The sequence below is a fragment of the Phytophthora ramorum genome, assembly GCF_020800215.1.
Source record: "Phytophthora ramorum isolate Pr-102 chromosome Unknown Phyram_PR-102_s0002, whole genome shotgun sequence".
Classification (NCBI taxonomy): domain Eukaryota; phylum Oomycota; class Peronosporomycetes; order Peronosporales; family Peronosporaceae; genus Phytophthora; species Phytophthora ramorum.
In genome coordinates this window covers 317867-332527 of record NW_027150648.1, presented here as the reverse complement: position 1 = coordinate 332527, position 14661 = coordinate 317867, and the positions used below count along the sequence as shown (strand labels likewise).

At 57.6% G+C, this 14661-nt stretch overlaps 6 protein-coding genes across 6 annotated transcripts; 4 read left to right on the top strand and 2 right to left on the bottom strand.

Moving 5' to 3' along the window:
* Nucleotides 1-331: 331 nt before the first annotated feature.
* Nucleotides 332-1105, top strand: KRP23_1639 (uncharacterized protein; the record flags this gene model as incomplete). Its single annotated transcript, XM_067886297.1, has 1 exon — nucleotides 332-1105. One exon carries the CDS (start codon nucleotides 332-334, stop codon nucleotides 1103-1105), a length of 774 nt encoding a protein of 257 aa, XP_067748972.1.
* Nucleotides 1106-1538: 433 nt separating this feature from the next.
* On the top strand, nucleotides 1539-2847 carry KRP23_1638 (uncharacterized protein; the record flags this gene model as incomplete). The annotated part of the gene is made up of 2 exons (XM_067886296.1): nucleotides 1539-1657; nucleotides 2391-2847. The coding sequence occupies 2 exons, from the start codon at nucleotides 1539-1541 to the stop codon at nucleotides 2845-2847; spliced, it is 576 nt and encodes a 191-aa protein (XP_067748971.1).
* Nucleotides 2848-2867: 20 nt separating this feature from the next.
* KRP23_1637 (SNW/SKI-interacting protein) lies at nucleotides 2868-4459 on the bottom strand (the record flags this gene model as incomplete). Its single annotated transcript, XM_067886295.1, has 2 exons — nucleotides 2868-2887; nucleotides 2974-4459. 2 exons carry the CDS (start codon nucleotides 4457-4459, stop codon nucleotides 2868-2870), a joined length of 1506 nt encoding a protein of 501 aa, XP_067748970.1.
* A 3065-nt stretch (nucleotides 4460-7524) lies between these two features.
* KRP23_1636 (uncharacterized protein) lies at nucleotides 7525-8124 on the top strand (the record flags this gene model as incomplete). Its single annotated transcript, XM_067886294.1, has 1 exon — nucleotides 7525-8124. One exon carries the CDS (start codon nucleotides 7525-7527, stop codon nucleotides 8122-8124), a length of 600 nt encoding a protein of 199 aa, XP_067748969.1.
* A 3094-nt stretch (nucleotides 8125-11218) lies between these two features.
* On the bottom strand, nucleotides 11219-12100 carry KRP23_1635 (Vesicle transport protein SFT2B; the record flags this gene model as incomplete). Its single annotated transcript, XM_067886293.1, has 5 exons — nucleotides 11219-11297; nucleotides 11364-11425; nucleotides 11501-11618; nucleotides 11690-11775; nucleotides 11864-12100. The coding sequence occupies 5 exons, from the start codon at nucleotides 12098-12100 to the stop codon at nucleotides 11219-11221; spliced, it is 582 nt and encodes a 193-aa protein (XP_067748968.1).
* A 1331-nt stretch (nucleotides 12101-13431) lies between these two features.
* On the top strand, nucleotides 13432-14523 carry KRP23_1634 (Threonylcarbamoyl-AMP synthase; the record flags this gene model as incomplete). The annotated part of the gene is made up of 1 exon (XM_067886292.1): nucleotides 13432-14523. The coding sequence occupies one exon, from the start codon at nucleotides 13432-13434 to the stop codon at nucleotides 14521-14523; it is 1092 nt and encodes a 363-aa protein (XP_067748967.1).
* Nucleotides 14524-14661: the final 138 nt, after the last annotated feature.

Sequence of the window (14661 nt, the reverse complement as noted above, 5' to 3'; positions counted from 1 at the left end):
CGCCTCGTTAACATTCCACACTTGAGCTCATTTTTGATATTGTACTTACCAACAACCATCCACAGTATCCGTAGGTTTTCTTGAATTTCGCAGGAGCTTTTACCTCCACCGTCGCCCCAGTTATCTCGTTTTCTTGGTGGGGTTGCGCTTGTTTAAATCGTTCAAGTGTTGAGCAGGCCGAAGTAGTTTCCGGTCGATCAGTGCAGCTTCCTCGGCAATAACGTGGTAACAAAGGCGACATGCATACAACTCATCTGCACTTGGCATTTGTATGAGTCACTACCGCTGAGCGGAAAGATCGAGAGGGTTCATTCGAGATTTCCCTCCCGCGATGAACACCAGAAGCAAGAGCCACGAGCAGGACGAGCCCCTCGTCGTCGCCAGTGTTTCCCTGGCAGAGGAAGCAACGGTGGAAGACCGAGGTAACAACCAAGAAGAGCACGAAGAAACTGGTGAAGCCAAGACGCGCGATGCCATCGCGGAGCTCACGGAGCATCTGCACAAGATTTCGTTCGGAGAGCCAAAAGACGCCTCTTCCGAGGAGCTGAGTAATATTACGAGCTCCAGTCAGCTTAAAGGGGAGCTACCAGCCATCTGCAATGAAGTTTACCGTGTCCTTGGCGCTTACAACCTCGAGGCCACCTACCAACGAGCTCTGGCTTTGGAACTACGAGACCGAGGCGTGACGGTCTCGTCCGAGGTGGAAATCCCCATTTTCTACAAGGGCCAGAAGATCGCCACTCGGCGAGTGGATCTGTACCTTAAGCTGGACAAACCGGTGATTCTTGAGCTCAAGGCGGTCGCGACGGGGCTCAAACCGGAGCACATGAAGCAGCTCAAGTTCTACATGACCCAGTTCAAGGTGCGTGAGGGATACCTCATCAACTTCCCGCACATCGCAGGCTTCCCCAATGAAAGCAGCGTACAGTATACAGAGCAAGTGCTGCAGCCGGAAAGTGCTGCTGGGGTCAGTGACCGAGCCACCAGGTCCACGACGCCTCGTAAGGATGCGGTCCCCAAGGTCATTCACGTGCAAAAGGTGAAGGCCAAGAAGACGACCAAAAAGTCGACGACCACCAAGACTACGAAAGCCAAACGCTCGTAGATGTATCGGGGACCTTCAAAGTCCCAACCGATCAACTGATCTCGTCCTTCTCATCTTATGCATCTTCGCATGGTCTGCCAGTTGCCTCTTGGTCTGTAGAAACTACGACCATGGAAACAGCAGGCTCTCATGGTAAACATATTTCCACAGTCTGACGATCGCATGGCAAACCTCTGCAGCGCCACCTCTCCCTCTTCGCTGCGTTTGCTAAACTCGCGTCGCACTCGGCATGTCATTCTCAAATCCACTTTCAAGTGCTCAAGACTCCAGTCCCTTCCAACAACAATGAAGTTCTTCCAGGTCCTCATCATCGCTGCCCTCGCCGTCGCTAGTGCCAGCGGTCAGACTGCCACGACTCCGACGGCCACCACGGCAACTGCTACGACTACCGGTGCCGCCACGACTACGACCACCACCGGTGCCGTCACTCCCGATGCTGTGGACTCCGCCTCCTCCGGAACTGGTGCCGCCCCTGCCACCGTCGGCGCGACTGGAAGCGCCGACACCAGCACCACGGTCGGCTCCTCGGGCTCCTGGAGCTCCGCTGGCTCGGTGAGTGCGGGCGACTCGACCACTTCCAGTTCAACAACAGACTCGTCGCTCAGCTCAACGACCACGGTGTCCTCGACCACGGGCGACTCGAGCTCAACGGCGGCTTCGGCTTCAGCTAGTGCGTCAGGCTCGAGCGGTTCGACTCAGCTCACGGGAGCCATCGGCCTCGCTGCTGCTTCTGTCATGGCCGTCGGCGCATACTTCCTGTAAGCCAGCGACGCAACGGGAGCAACTGCGGTCGAGATGTCCAGGCTCAACTGATGTGCCCTTCGGTAGTCTCAGTGCATACAATACATGTATAATACAAAGAGATTGCTTCCGATCTATGCTGCCCTGCCAACATCAGACACCGCCTTGCTCAAACGGCCTGTCCATTCAGCAAACACACTGGGTTAATCAGCTCAAATGCATGTATTGTGCGTGCAAACACCACCAGTTTTGCACGTTACCGAATGCTCGTATCTTGGGAATGCATCCGTCACAAGTTGACTTTACCTGCTGTATCTTGATATTCGTGACGCTCCAAGTCCAGCTGGCCTTCTAACGGCGACGACGGTCACGACCAGGTGAGCGACGTACGTCGTCTGTGCCCTTCCTAGCATCAGTTAGGAACTGGTCCAAGCCGAACGGGTCGTCCTCGCTGTCTTCACTGGGTGAACGGCGACGTCGCTTGCGGTCGCCATCCCTACTGCGAGAGCGTGAGCGAGACGGAGAGCGCCGAGATCGGGAGTAGGACGGTGAACGCCGACGACTGCGGCCTCGCGAATACGAGCGAGAGCGCGAACGCGCACGCGGGCGGCCACGCTCACGCGAAATTGAAGGAGAGCGCGAAGGTGAGCGCTTACGTCCACGCGGCGCCGAACGATCGCGGCCACGGAAGGGTGACGGCGAACGGCCACGCGTTCGTGAGCGTGGTGGTGAGCCTGACGGTGAGCGACCGCGTCTTCCTGGACGCGGTGGTGAACCCGAAGCAGAGCGAGCACGCCCTCGTGAGCGAGGCGGCGAACCTGAAGGAGAACGGCCACGACCTCGAGAGCGAGGTGGAGATCCTGGAGGCGAACGGCCACGACCCCGAGCTCGTGGCGGCGATCGTGACGGGGAACGAGCCTTCTGCCGAGACTGCGGAGGAGATCCGGCAGGCGACCGACGCGTATCACCACTGTGAGCATCAGGGACCCGAGCCTTGCTAGCGTCTTCGACATCCTCATCCTTAACGTTGTCGTACGAAAACTGTACAGGTCCGTCACGACTACCTCCTCGCGCGACAGCTTCTGTGCCGCGGAACTGTTTATCAGCCTTGAAGCGCTTCGAGTGACCGCCCTTGAGCTCCTCATAGTCCTTTTCTGCATCCATAGCACCATCGTCACCCTTGGGGCGGTACACGCTAGCTTTGCCGCGGTCCACCATCGGCTTCGAGTAAACGTTGTACTCGTCCTCCTGGCCAAAGCCCGAGCTCATACCCTGCGACTGGTTAAACAACCGCGAGTCGAACATGGCGTCGCTGCCACCGGCCCGGCCACCACCTTGAAGCTGACCGAGCGCAATCTTTTCCGAGACATCACGGTCTTCATCACGCGCTAGCTTGCCCTTCTTGCCCAGCTTCTCCATACGCATTTCGCGTTCACGCTCCTTCTTGCGCTCATGACGGATCCGGTCACGATCCCGCCGTCCTTCGGCGTCACTGTCATCTTCGTCGTCACTGTAACCACGCTTACGGTCGCTGTGGGCACTGGAGGAGCGGCGACGTCGACTACGGTTCCGGTCGTCATCCTCATCTCCACTATCCGCGCGGATACCAGCGCGCTCCATGCGTGCTTTTGACGCTAAGTCCCGCAGTTCGTTCTCCTTCTGCTCCTTCTGCTTCATCGCCAGTTTCTTTTGCACCTGCGCGCGCATGTTGACCTCTTCTCTAGCCTTCCGCTCCGCGATCGCAAGCGCCTCCGACAGGCTGGCAAAGTTGTCGTTCACTGTAACCTGTTGCAGTCCTCGTCCATCCGCCGCTAGACGTTTATCCAATGCAATGGTGAACCCCTTCGAGTTCTTCCAGTTGGAAATGCACGGCGGGATCTTCCACGACTGCTGATCCGCCACGGTAAGTTTCCTAGGCGGCGAGTGCAGCACCGGCACCGGCGGGGACGGGGGCCCACGCACCGCCTTCGTGTGCTGGAACTTTGGTGGTTCCATGGGGTCTTTGGCAACGTCCACCATGCGGATAATCCGCTGCTTTGGGGCGCCCGACGTGCCCTGGTCATTGGGCGTGTAGCGAATGTACTTGGCCGTCTCCTTGGCGCTCTTCTGGCGTCCTACATTGGTAGGCAGAGCGCTGGCCACCTTGCCCTGTACTAGAGCTTGGAGTGCGTCTTTAGTGCGATTGGCAGTCTCCACCTCCTCATCTTTACTGGGCAAGGCAAGGGCTGAGGCGTCCCCGTCCTTCTCCACAATGTCGCTGAACTTGGTGTACACTTTGGTCTTGTCCCGGTGTTGCTGCGTCACAATGGCGTCGTAGCTCACTTTGCCATCGTCGCCACGTACTTGGAGGGCTAAGGTGCCTCCATTTTTAGAATGGGCCCCCTTTCCGCCCTTTTTACCCATTCCGAGCGGAAATTGGGCAACATGGAGTTCGGGGTACGCACCGCCGTCACCGAAGTCTTCGTTGCGGCGCGGCACGAATTGTTGCTGGACGCGCAGGGGGTATCTGGGGGCGGAGGCGCGCGGGGGAGGCGCGGACGCTGGCGCAGACGTCGGCGCGGCGTCCGAGAACGTCGTGTACGCGCGCACGGGCGCCGGGAAGAGAGCGCTCATTTTAGGCCAGTGTCTGGAATGGAGAAGATCGCACTTAGTTGGCGATTCCAACTATTGTGGAGCGGAGCGGATCGCACCTAGTAGGAGTTTCGTCGAATAAAACTGGGTTACATGTACCCCAGTTAACCTGCCCCGAATGAAATGGGGCACAATATGCGAAGACGCCCGGACAGATCCGAGTTAGATCACGTTTCACTTCAACCAAGTCAAGCACGACAGCCAGGCACCAACGCAAGGCTCACTGTATTGCCAACTCGAGGAGGTGAGGGCATACACTGTACTGCTACCGCTCGAAGAAGCAAAGTAAGATCGAGACGACATCGAACCTGATGGACTCCATCTCCAAATTAAGGTCGAGACGACCTCGAGCAGTAGCAGAACAGGATACAGTGTACCTGTACGATGTCCTCACACCCTCGAGTTGACAATACAGAACTTTGCACTTGTCGGAGTGCACTTGTCGGAGTGCATTTGTCGGAGTGCATTTGTCGTCCCAAAAGGTGAGCATAATATGTTTGATACCAAAAGGTGAGCATATATGAATCTCGTCTCCGCGGGCGTGTGCGTGGTGCTCGCTCGTCTACAGTTTGTGGTGCTTGTGAACAAGGCAATGCATGTCATAGAGGCATTGCAGAGAGGCGGTAGGATTTGTGTGGGGATATACAGTAATTCATTGAGTGAGTCATAGCGGCACGTGACAGAGGAATCACCTGTGGCTACCGACTTGTTGAGTACAAAACGCAGCAGCGTGTTGAGGACTCCACAAATTGGTCTGCAAGGCCAATTACATGTAGCGATGTTCAAGCATAAATACAAAGCATTGGAAGCAGCGGAGTTGACGCCAAGCCGCAGCTGCATGCATGCAGGTCGACTCGCGTGTCTGATCGCCTTCGCTGCGGCTGCGGTGGGTGACACGACTTGCTCAGCTCCGCGCTTCCAAGCAGGAAGTTTCATGCGAGACTTTGCTGCTGACTGAGTGGAGCCCACCCTGGGAGGCCAATCAGCTGGTGAAAATCGTTTTCGTCGACAACGTGGGGGACACGAACATCCGGTTTGAGCCGATGAGAATGGAATGGATACCATAACTTCGTCGCAGGCGACGAGTGCGAAAGCCTTTAAGTGAGAAGTGATGCGGGCCGAAGGTTGGCCTTGCTTGCAGGCAAGCGCAAGCGAGTCGCCATCGTGAAGACGCACGATGACCGCTTTGGGAGGGATGAAATTGCACCGGATCCGAGAGGAACGCAGGACCTGCGAGTCATCGATCTTGTCGTTCATGACACATAAATGAAGCTGTTGGACGCATCTCCAGCGGTACCCCTTCGAACGTGTCCCCCATGGCAAAACTTCGCATGCTCGCGTTGTTGCAACTTGCCAGCGGACGGATCCCTATTCGTGCCGCCCGCATTTTATCGCCGCCTTCCCGCCTGCGCTCATTTATGCAGGGCGAGCGACTTGCTCAGGTTGAGCCCCAGTCGCTGAGCGAGACAGCGAGATCACTGCAGTGCCGGCGTGATTGTCCTTCTCTCGTTCGGCTGGCAACGAGGTCAGTGAAATTGGTAAGTTACCTCCAGTGTATGTTGAAGCCATTGCCAGATATGCAGCGCCCTTAGAAGAGTCAACGCACGTTTTACAGGCAAGTCGGCGAGCAATGCCAGCGGCCACACGAAGGCGTTGCAATTTTAATCGGAGCGATCACATATCAACCGTCTCCGATCTTCTGCACCGGAACCGGACGTTTTGGCGCATCACAGGGGCATACAAAGATCAAGTGTAAACGACCGGCTCTTCCAAACTTCAGTTTTTCTATGCGCGTGCCCATCATCTCTCGTTCGTCCACAGGTCTGTCTCTTGCGGGAAAGCTAACGGAGACGGAGCATCGCTCGCATCGGCCCGCCAATCCGGTGTCCTGCCAGCCTTCGCGTCACTTGCGGAGACCCGGGCTATGGCCGATACTCTCGCGCTGGCAATGTGGAGCCGGCACCAGCGACTTGTCCTATCGTTGAGAGCCGAGCTGCCCAGTCAGCGTTGCACACCCGTGCTTGCGTGTGCGGTGATTGGCAAGCCGCAGCGACTGGAGGCGAGTCTCTCGAAAGGCACAGATTAACCCAGAGCCTTTTTGCACTGCAGCCATTGCCACGTCCACTTCTCGTTTTGCTCCGGTCAAGTAAGTCCCTTCAACGCAAGAGTCGAGACCGTCGTGCGTTTAACACGGCTGCAGGATGGCGTTCTTCACCTCCGAGGACCTCAAGATTGCCTTCAACTTCTTCTGTACCGTATATGGCATCGGTACGCTCGGCTTGCCGTCCAACTTTGCCCGCTCGGGAGCTACGATCGCCACGATCGCGTTGCTCTTCATGGGCTTCGCCAACGTCTGCTCGTGCGTGGCCATCTCCCGCGTGATGCTCGCTGCCCCGAAGACGGTCAAAACCTACGGCGACGTCGGTGAGTGGTGCTGCGGCCAGATCGGCCGCTACATCGTGCTTTTCGTGCAGTTCGGTGTGTGCTGCCTGGTGCCGTGCGCGTTCCTGGTGCTTGGAGGAATTCTGCTCGACGGTATCTCCCCGGGTGCCTTCGACACGCAGTACTGGAGCATCATCATGGCTTGTATGCTGCTGCCCGTGATTCTGACGCCGACTCTGAAGGAGGGTGCTGCTGCTGCTTTCGCTGGATGCTTGGGCACGGTTCTGGCCGACGCTATCGCTCTTGGCGTGCTCGTGAACGGCATCGGCTCCGACCACCCGTCCGTGATCAGCCCCGACTTCGACTTTGGCCAGGTGGCCAGTTCCTTCGGTAACCTCTCGCTGGCCTACTCCGCCGCCGTGCTGGTGCCTGCTCTGCAGCGTGAGCACTCGCAGCCCGAGCGTATGCCTCGCGTGGTTGCTACGACTATGATCTTCACCGCGTGCCTCTTCCTCATCATCGGTGAGACCTCGTACGCTTTCGTCGGCTGCCAGATCCCGGGCAACCTGCTGTTCGCCATCGGTGGCACGGCGCTGGACCTGGACGCGAACCGCGGTGCTGTCGTGCTTGCCTACCTGTTCATGCAGCTGCACATCACCATCGCCATGTCCGTGATCCTGAACCCCGTGCTCTACATCGCTGAGCGTGGCATTCTGGGCATGCACAAGCGTCCTCTTCTTCCTGCTGCTGACGAGGAGTCCCCGGCGTTTGAAGTCATCAACACGCCGCACCAGAAGGACCGTCCCTCGGTCAACCCAGGCCCGTCTGTCACCTCGCTGGCTGATGCCGAGCACGATCTGTCCCCTGAGGCTCTGCTCGACGAGTACCACAACAGCGGCCCGCTGGTCACTGCCAAGTACATGACGCTCCGCATCGTCATCGTTGTCATTCTTCTTGTTATCGCCATCATTTTCAAGGACCACTTCGTCGATTTCACGGACTTCGTGGGTGCCTGGGCTGTGTCGATGGCCTGCATCATCCTGCCGATCTTCTTCTACCTCAAGGTGTTCTGGAACCGCACTCCTTGGTACGAGAAGGCCGTCGGCACGTTCATCATCGTTGTGTGCGCCGGTCTCGGCGGATACGTGACGTACACGACGGGCAAGAACCTGTTCCTGAACATTGTGAGTGACAAGACGTTCCCGTACTGTCCGTCGGGCTACGACATGGTCGTGTACACGAACGAGACTTTCTACGCTAACTAGAGCGTCCACGGCTAGCATATTGCGCCAACGAAGTGGTGGAGTGCTGCTGTGCTAACGCATAACACCGCTCTATCGCTGTGGTGTCAAGCTGGCCCTGGCAATATGCTCTTGTAATAAACACTATGATCTATTCAACTGAATGTGCAGGTTTAATTGTGCTTACATCAGGAGCTGCTTCGAGGCTTGAAGTTCGAGCGGCTCATGCGAAAGTCTCAAACCACGACTCTGCAGTACGTGTCGCCACAACAGTCTTTTGATTGTCCAGCAAGACAAACTTCAGTTTTTTGTGATACCTCGGCTAACCTGTTTCCCGATCCACTACCGAAAGCCAAAGAATCCGTTCAAATGGCGAATGGCATGTGTGCGACTGGGATTTTGTAAATTTGAGGAAGAAGAGCACACAGAGCAAAGCGCACCGCGAGGCCGAATTGAGAATTCATCAATCCACGCCTAGCCAAGCAAACGAGTGCCTCGGCAGTCGACTGAGGCAATCGACAGGGTGAGTCGCGATGATCAGCGGAGACAGTGACGGAGACAGTGACAGGAAGCGCAATCCAAGCGATGACTGCCTCGCTACATATCGTGATCGAGGATTGCCATGTCAGCGGATTTCTTGTGCTGCCTGTCGTGGCAACGGTGTTCATCGAGTTGAAGTGAACGAGGATGCTTTCGGCGATTTCTCTAGCCGAACACGTGCATAAATGTCGACCATCCGCGCCGCTGTGAGAGAGCGAGAGAGTTGGCTCCAGTTCTCGACAGCTCGCAGCACCATCAAACTGTCCCGCCGCGCTTGCTGCGGCGACCCCGTGGCGTTCTCGTCTCGCCTTAACAGTCGATCGCCCGCACTTTGTGACGAGGCAGGTCTGTGCCGGTGCACTATCGCTCATCCCCCTTGTTCGTCGACAGATCTGTCTCTCATCCTGACAGAGACGGGTCGCGGCGCTCGTCGCGGGCGAGTCCTCCGCCACGCATTGCTCCGCGTCACAAGCGGAGACTTTTGTTCCCATGAAATAGTCGAGCCACGAAGAAGCCCTGCACGGTCAGTGCGCAGCATGGAGGCGACATCCACCGGCCTGGCGAATCGACGGGGCGAAAGCCGCCAGCTCACGGAGCCACTCAGCACCCGCGCAGGCACGTTCGGTCTCCGCTGATTGGAAGCGTGCGCAGAGTGATGTCGCCGAAGGTCCCGCCTGCCTCTGTTCGTGTGTGCTCACTGCTGGTGCTTGGGCTGCGTCTCTCGACGAGGTCTCCGCATCCGAGTGGCAGCCAGCCTCCGTTCATTCCCGATTCTTCTCCGTTGGCCCCAAGCTCCCCCTCCGCCACCTCGGACGGCGGCTTAACATCGGTGCCAACATGCCGTTCTTCACACTCGAGGACTTCAAGATCTCCTTCAGCTTCTTCTGCACCGTGTACGGCATCGGCACGCTGGGTCTCCCGGCCAACTTTGCCCGCTCCGGCGCGCCCATCGCGACGGTAGCGCTGCTCTTCATGGGCTTCGCCAATGTCTGCTCGTGCGTGGCCATCTCGCGCGTGTGTTTGGCGGCCCCCAAGCACCTCAAGACGTACGGCGATGTCGGCGAGTGGTGCTGCGGCAAGATCGGACGCTACCTCGTGCTGCTCGCGCAGTTCGGAGTGTGCCTCCTCGTGCCCTGCGCGTACCTCGTGCTTGGTGGGATTCTGCTTGACGGTATCTCCCCAGGCGCCTTCGACACGCAGTACTGGAGCATCATCATGGCTGCCATGCTGCTGCCTGTCATCGTGACGCCGACCCTGAAAGAAGGCGCGTACGCCGCCTTCGCTGGCTGCTTGGGCACCGTGCTGGCTGATGCGATCGCCATTGCCGTCCTTGCTGTGGGCATTGGCAACGACCACCCGTCTGTGCCCCACCCGGAGATCAAGTTTAGCGAAGCCGCCAGTTCCTTCGGTAACCTCGCGCTGGCCTACTCCGCCGCCGTGTTGGTGCCTGCTCTGCAGCGCGAGCACTCGCAGCCCGAGCGTATGCCTCGCGTGGTTGCCACCACAATGATTTTTTCTGCCTGCTGCTTCCTGATCATCGGCGAGACCTCGTACTCGTACGTCGGCTGCCAGATCCCGGGCAACCTGCTGTTCGCCATCAACGGCACGGCGCTGAACTTGGACGCGAACCGCGGTGCTGTCGTGCTGGCTTACATGTTCATGCAGCTGCACATCACCATCGCCATGTCCGTGATCCTGAACCCCGTGCTCTACATCCTTGAGCGCGGGATTCTGGGCATGCACAAGCGTCCTCTGCTCCCCCCTATGGACGAGGAATCCCCGGCGTTCAACGTCATCAGCACCCCGCAAGGCCACGTCGGCGAGAAGGACGGCACGCCTACGGTCACCGGCCGCCCCTCAATTACTTCGATGGCCGACGCTGAGCACGACCTGACACCTGAAGCGCTGCTGAACGAGTACCACAACAGCGGACCCGTAGTGATCATGAAGTACGTGACGCTGCGCATCTGCGTTGTGGTGGTTCTGCTTGTCCTGGCCATCATTTTCAAGGACCACTTCATGGACTTCTCGGACTTCGTCGGCGCCTGGGCCGTGTCTCTCGCGTGTATGATCCTGCCGATCTTCTTCTACCTCAAGGTGTTCTGGAACCGCACTCCTTGGTACGAGAAGGTCATCGGCGCCTTCATCATCGTTGTGTGCACCGGACTCGGCGGATACGTGACGTACACGACCGGCCACGACCTGTTCCTCGACATTGTTAGCGACAAGACGTTCCCGTACTGCCCGTCGGAGTACGACATGGTCGTGTACACCAACACGACCTACTACGGCAACAACTAGGACGCCCACAGCTAGCACTATTGCGCCAACGGAAGGGGGCATGCTGTTTGCTCGTGCAAGGCACCGTGTCCCCCCTCGTGGCGGCAAGCTGGCCGTGACCGTCCTGTTGTCGCCTTTGACGTTGTTAGCTCCTCATAGCACGTAGGTAGTAAATAAACGGAATGATCTATTGCAAACAGTGTCCTCTTCTCGTTCTGCTGATCTTGGTCATAGGAAGAACTGTCGTGTATTTTGCGAAAGCTTGGAGTGGAATATTGCAGCGCTTGAGTCGACAAACTTAGACGACGGTACCGCAAAGCTTTTTGGCAACACCCGCAATGATTTTGCGTCCGTACGGGACGTAGCTTGCTGAGTACCTGCCTCAGAAAAGCAGAGCAACGTTAGAACCAATCGCCGACAAACTCAATCTCTCAAAATCGTACCAAACCGCGGCCGCGCACTGGATAAGCACCAGCAACAACACCACAAGACCCAGCTCCGGCGCCTGTGTATTTCGCAAAACAACTCATCGCATAAGCGCCAACAGCAATACTTTCAAATTCTCAACGAGGCGACGTACGGCAATGGCGACTGTGAACACCACGACAATCATCAGCAGGTAGACGATGGTCGCAATGCGTCGCACGGGCTTGAACATGAGCTTCACCTGCTGCTTGGGACCAACCAGGAAGCCCGAGCTAACAGTCAACACCACCCAACGTCAGTCTGCCAGATTTTCAGCACAGTTTTACAGTATCCAACCACATACCCGCAGAGCGAGATGATATTGCCGAGAGTGTAGGTGATGCCGAACTTGGTGCCATTGTCCGAGCCCGCGATCAAGGCGAAGGTCGACTGGCAAAAGCAACAAATAGGAATATTAGTCCAAGAACACGTTAGCTCCCACTCTTTACCGTAGGCAATTCACTGCCAATTGCATTACCCCGAAGCTCACGAGGTACCCGAGCACGAAGCAGGACACGAAGCCGACCATGCGCTGCTGCTTGGTGAGGCTCGGGCACGTGCTGGGGAGCGAGTCCGAAGGGTTGGACGCCGGCGCGTCCGCCTTGGTCGCGCCCTTCTTGTCGCCGGTTACGCTCGCCAACTTCTTGCTGGCATCGCTCGCAGCGCCCGCCACCTTGTCACCAGCGCCACTGATCACCAACTTGATCTGGTCCATTTTTGCGAATGTCGAGGAATGAAAACGGACGAGCGTAAAGTGTAACCGGTTATGAAAATCAAGTTTGGGTACAATGTAGCCATTTGAGCGTGACTTCAAGACGAGTGCAACGGGAAGTGAAAGTTACAAGTCGAAATGGATTGTATTCTGTGCACTATATCACGAATTGCTAGCCCACTCGGGTTGTGGATGCTTACAGGAAGTACGCGCCAGCGACCATGATGCTAGCAGCAGTGACACCCATGGCGCCCGTGATCTGAGACGCACCGCTCGAGCCTGACGCACTGGCTGAAGCCGAAGCTGCCGTTGAGCTCGAGTCGCCCGTGATCGAGGACACCGTGGTCGTTGAGCTGAGCGAGGAGTCGGTGGCTGAACTGGAAGTGGTCGAGTCGCCCGCACTCACCGAGCCAGTCGAGCTGGAGGAGCCCACCGACGTGTCAACTGAAACGCTGCCGGAAGCACCAACGGTGGCGGTGGTGGCACCAGTTCCGGAGGCTGCCGTGGTGGCGGCGGCGCCAGTAACGGGGGCGCCAGTCGCAGGGGTGACAGCAGGCGTCGTAGCTCCAGTAGTCGCAGCCTGACCGCTGACACCAGCTACGGCGAGGGCGGCGATGACGAGGACCTGGAAGAACTGCATTATGTTGAGAAGGGGAGAGGAAAGTGGCCTTGAGTGCTTGGGAGTGGAATTGAGAGTGACGAGTGTGGTGCGCTGCTAGCTTTGCATTCGCCGTGAGGAGGGAGAGGTGGCTATCCAATTTTGAAGGTGGCATGTGCCGGTTGGGTCCGGTATTCATATGGAGCCCGGGATAGTGGAGTTGCGAGTCTTCACAAAGCATATGAACATGTCTGCTGTTGAACTGATGGTTACCAAGTGCGTTGACGGACATACGGAAATGAACGAGTGCGGGAGCTCTGCTGGTTACACTACGGCACCGCTTTGGCGAGGCTGTTTTAAGAGGTTCGATGCCTGTTGGCAATCGACATGCTGTCGCAGTGCCATTTGTTGCCTGCCTGCTGTATCGACCAGGTGTGAACAAATTGAAAGCGGAAAGTATCTCGCGAAGAAATACGTTTCGCTCAAGTCTTGCAGGATGTCGTTATCCGGATGATTTGGATCGTGTTATCCGGAGTCACAGTACTTTCGTTAAACGGAGCTCGTCGCCAGCCATCAAAGGCACGTGCATCTCGTTCGCCGTGCCGTATCCCCGCAGCGCCAGGACCCCGCTCGCTGCCGCTTGCACCACCTCCAACCCAAGACGAGTTCGCTCCGTTTGCACCTGTCGCGACGTCTCACCTCGATCTGTAGCGCTCGCAATTGCTTCCTCTCCACCATGGCACGCCTGCTCAAACCAGACGCCGAAGGGTTCGCCTTCGCGGCACAGCAGCTCAAGCTCGGACAGCTCGTGTCCTTCCCTACCGAGACCGTCTACGGTCTGGGCGCCAACGCGCTCAACCCTGAGGCTGTTCTGTCCATTTTTGAGGCCAAGGCGCGGCCGCTCACGGATCCACTGATCGTGCACGTCCCCGCTCTGGAGGACGCTGTGAAGCTCGTGGACTTGACGCCTTCGGGTCGTGAGGTCTTCGAGTGTCTGGGCAAGGCGTTCTGGCCCGGACCCTTGACGCTCATCGCCAAGGCGGTCCCGGAACTGCCGTTGACGCTGTCGGCCAACACGGGCTTCGTGGGGCTGCGTTGTCCCAAACACCCCATCGCTCAGGCGCTGCTGAAGGAAGCCAAGGTGCCAGTGGCTGCACCGAGTGCTAACAGGTTCGGACACGTGTCCCCGACGACGGCGAAGCATGTGATGGACGATCTGGGTGCCTGTGCGAACCTCAGTGTCATTGAAGCGGACGAGGAGGGATGCTGCGAGGTCGGCATCGAGTCGACGGTGGTGAAGATCGTCCCCGAAGAACGCAAGCTCATCGTGTTCCGTCGCGGAGGTGTGTCGGAACTGGCACTGGAGCAGGTGCTGCAGAAGAACGCAGAGTTATTAGGAGGGCGGTATGAGGTGGTGACCATCCAGAAAGAGGCCAAGATGCAGACCAAGGAGGCGCAACAGGCCCCCGGACAGATGATCACGCACTACGCCCCCGATGTGGACACGTATCTGTATCAGGTGGGAGCGGCCGAGGAAATGGACGCGTCGAGCAAGCAGGATGTGAGCCGCTGGGTCGTGATTGACTTCAATGGCAAGCTGGCGAGGTTGAAGGACCGTGTACGGGCATATCTCGACCTCTCGCCGAGTGGAGACGTAGCGGAGGCGTCGCAGCGCATCTTCGACTCGCTGCGTTGGTCCGAAAACGTGCAGGGCGTGGAGCGCGTAGTCATCACTGGCGTTGCCTCTGAACACCACGAGCAGGCCGCTGCGCTGCATGATCGCATGTACCGTGCGGCATCGGGCAAACAACGCTCGCTCCAGCTCTAGAGGAGCTAGAGCCCACGCATTACCTATTGTACTTTCAGAGAATCACTTGCATTCGTAGCCCCCTATAGAGAAGCTCGACCATTCAATGCATGAATCGCTGTTTCCCATTACCAAGCAATAAAATGTAGTACTAAGTAA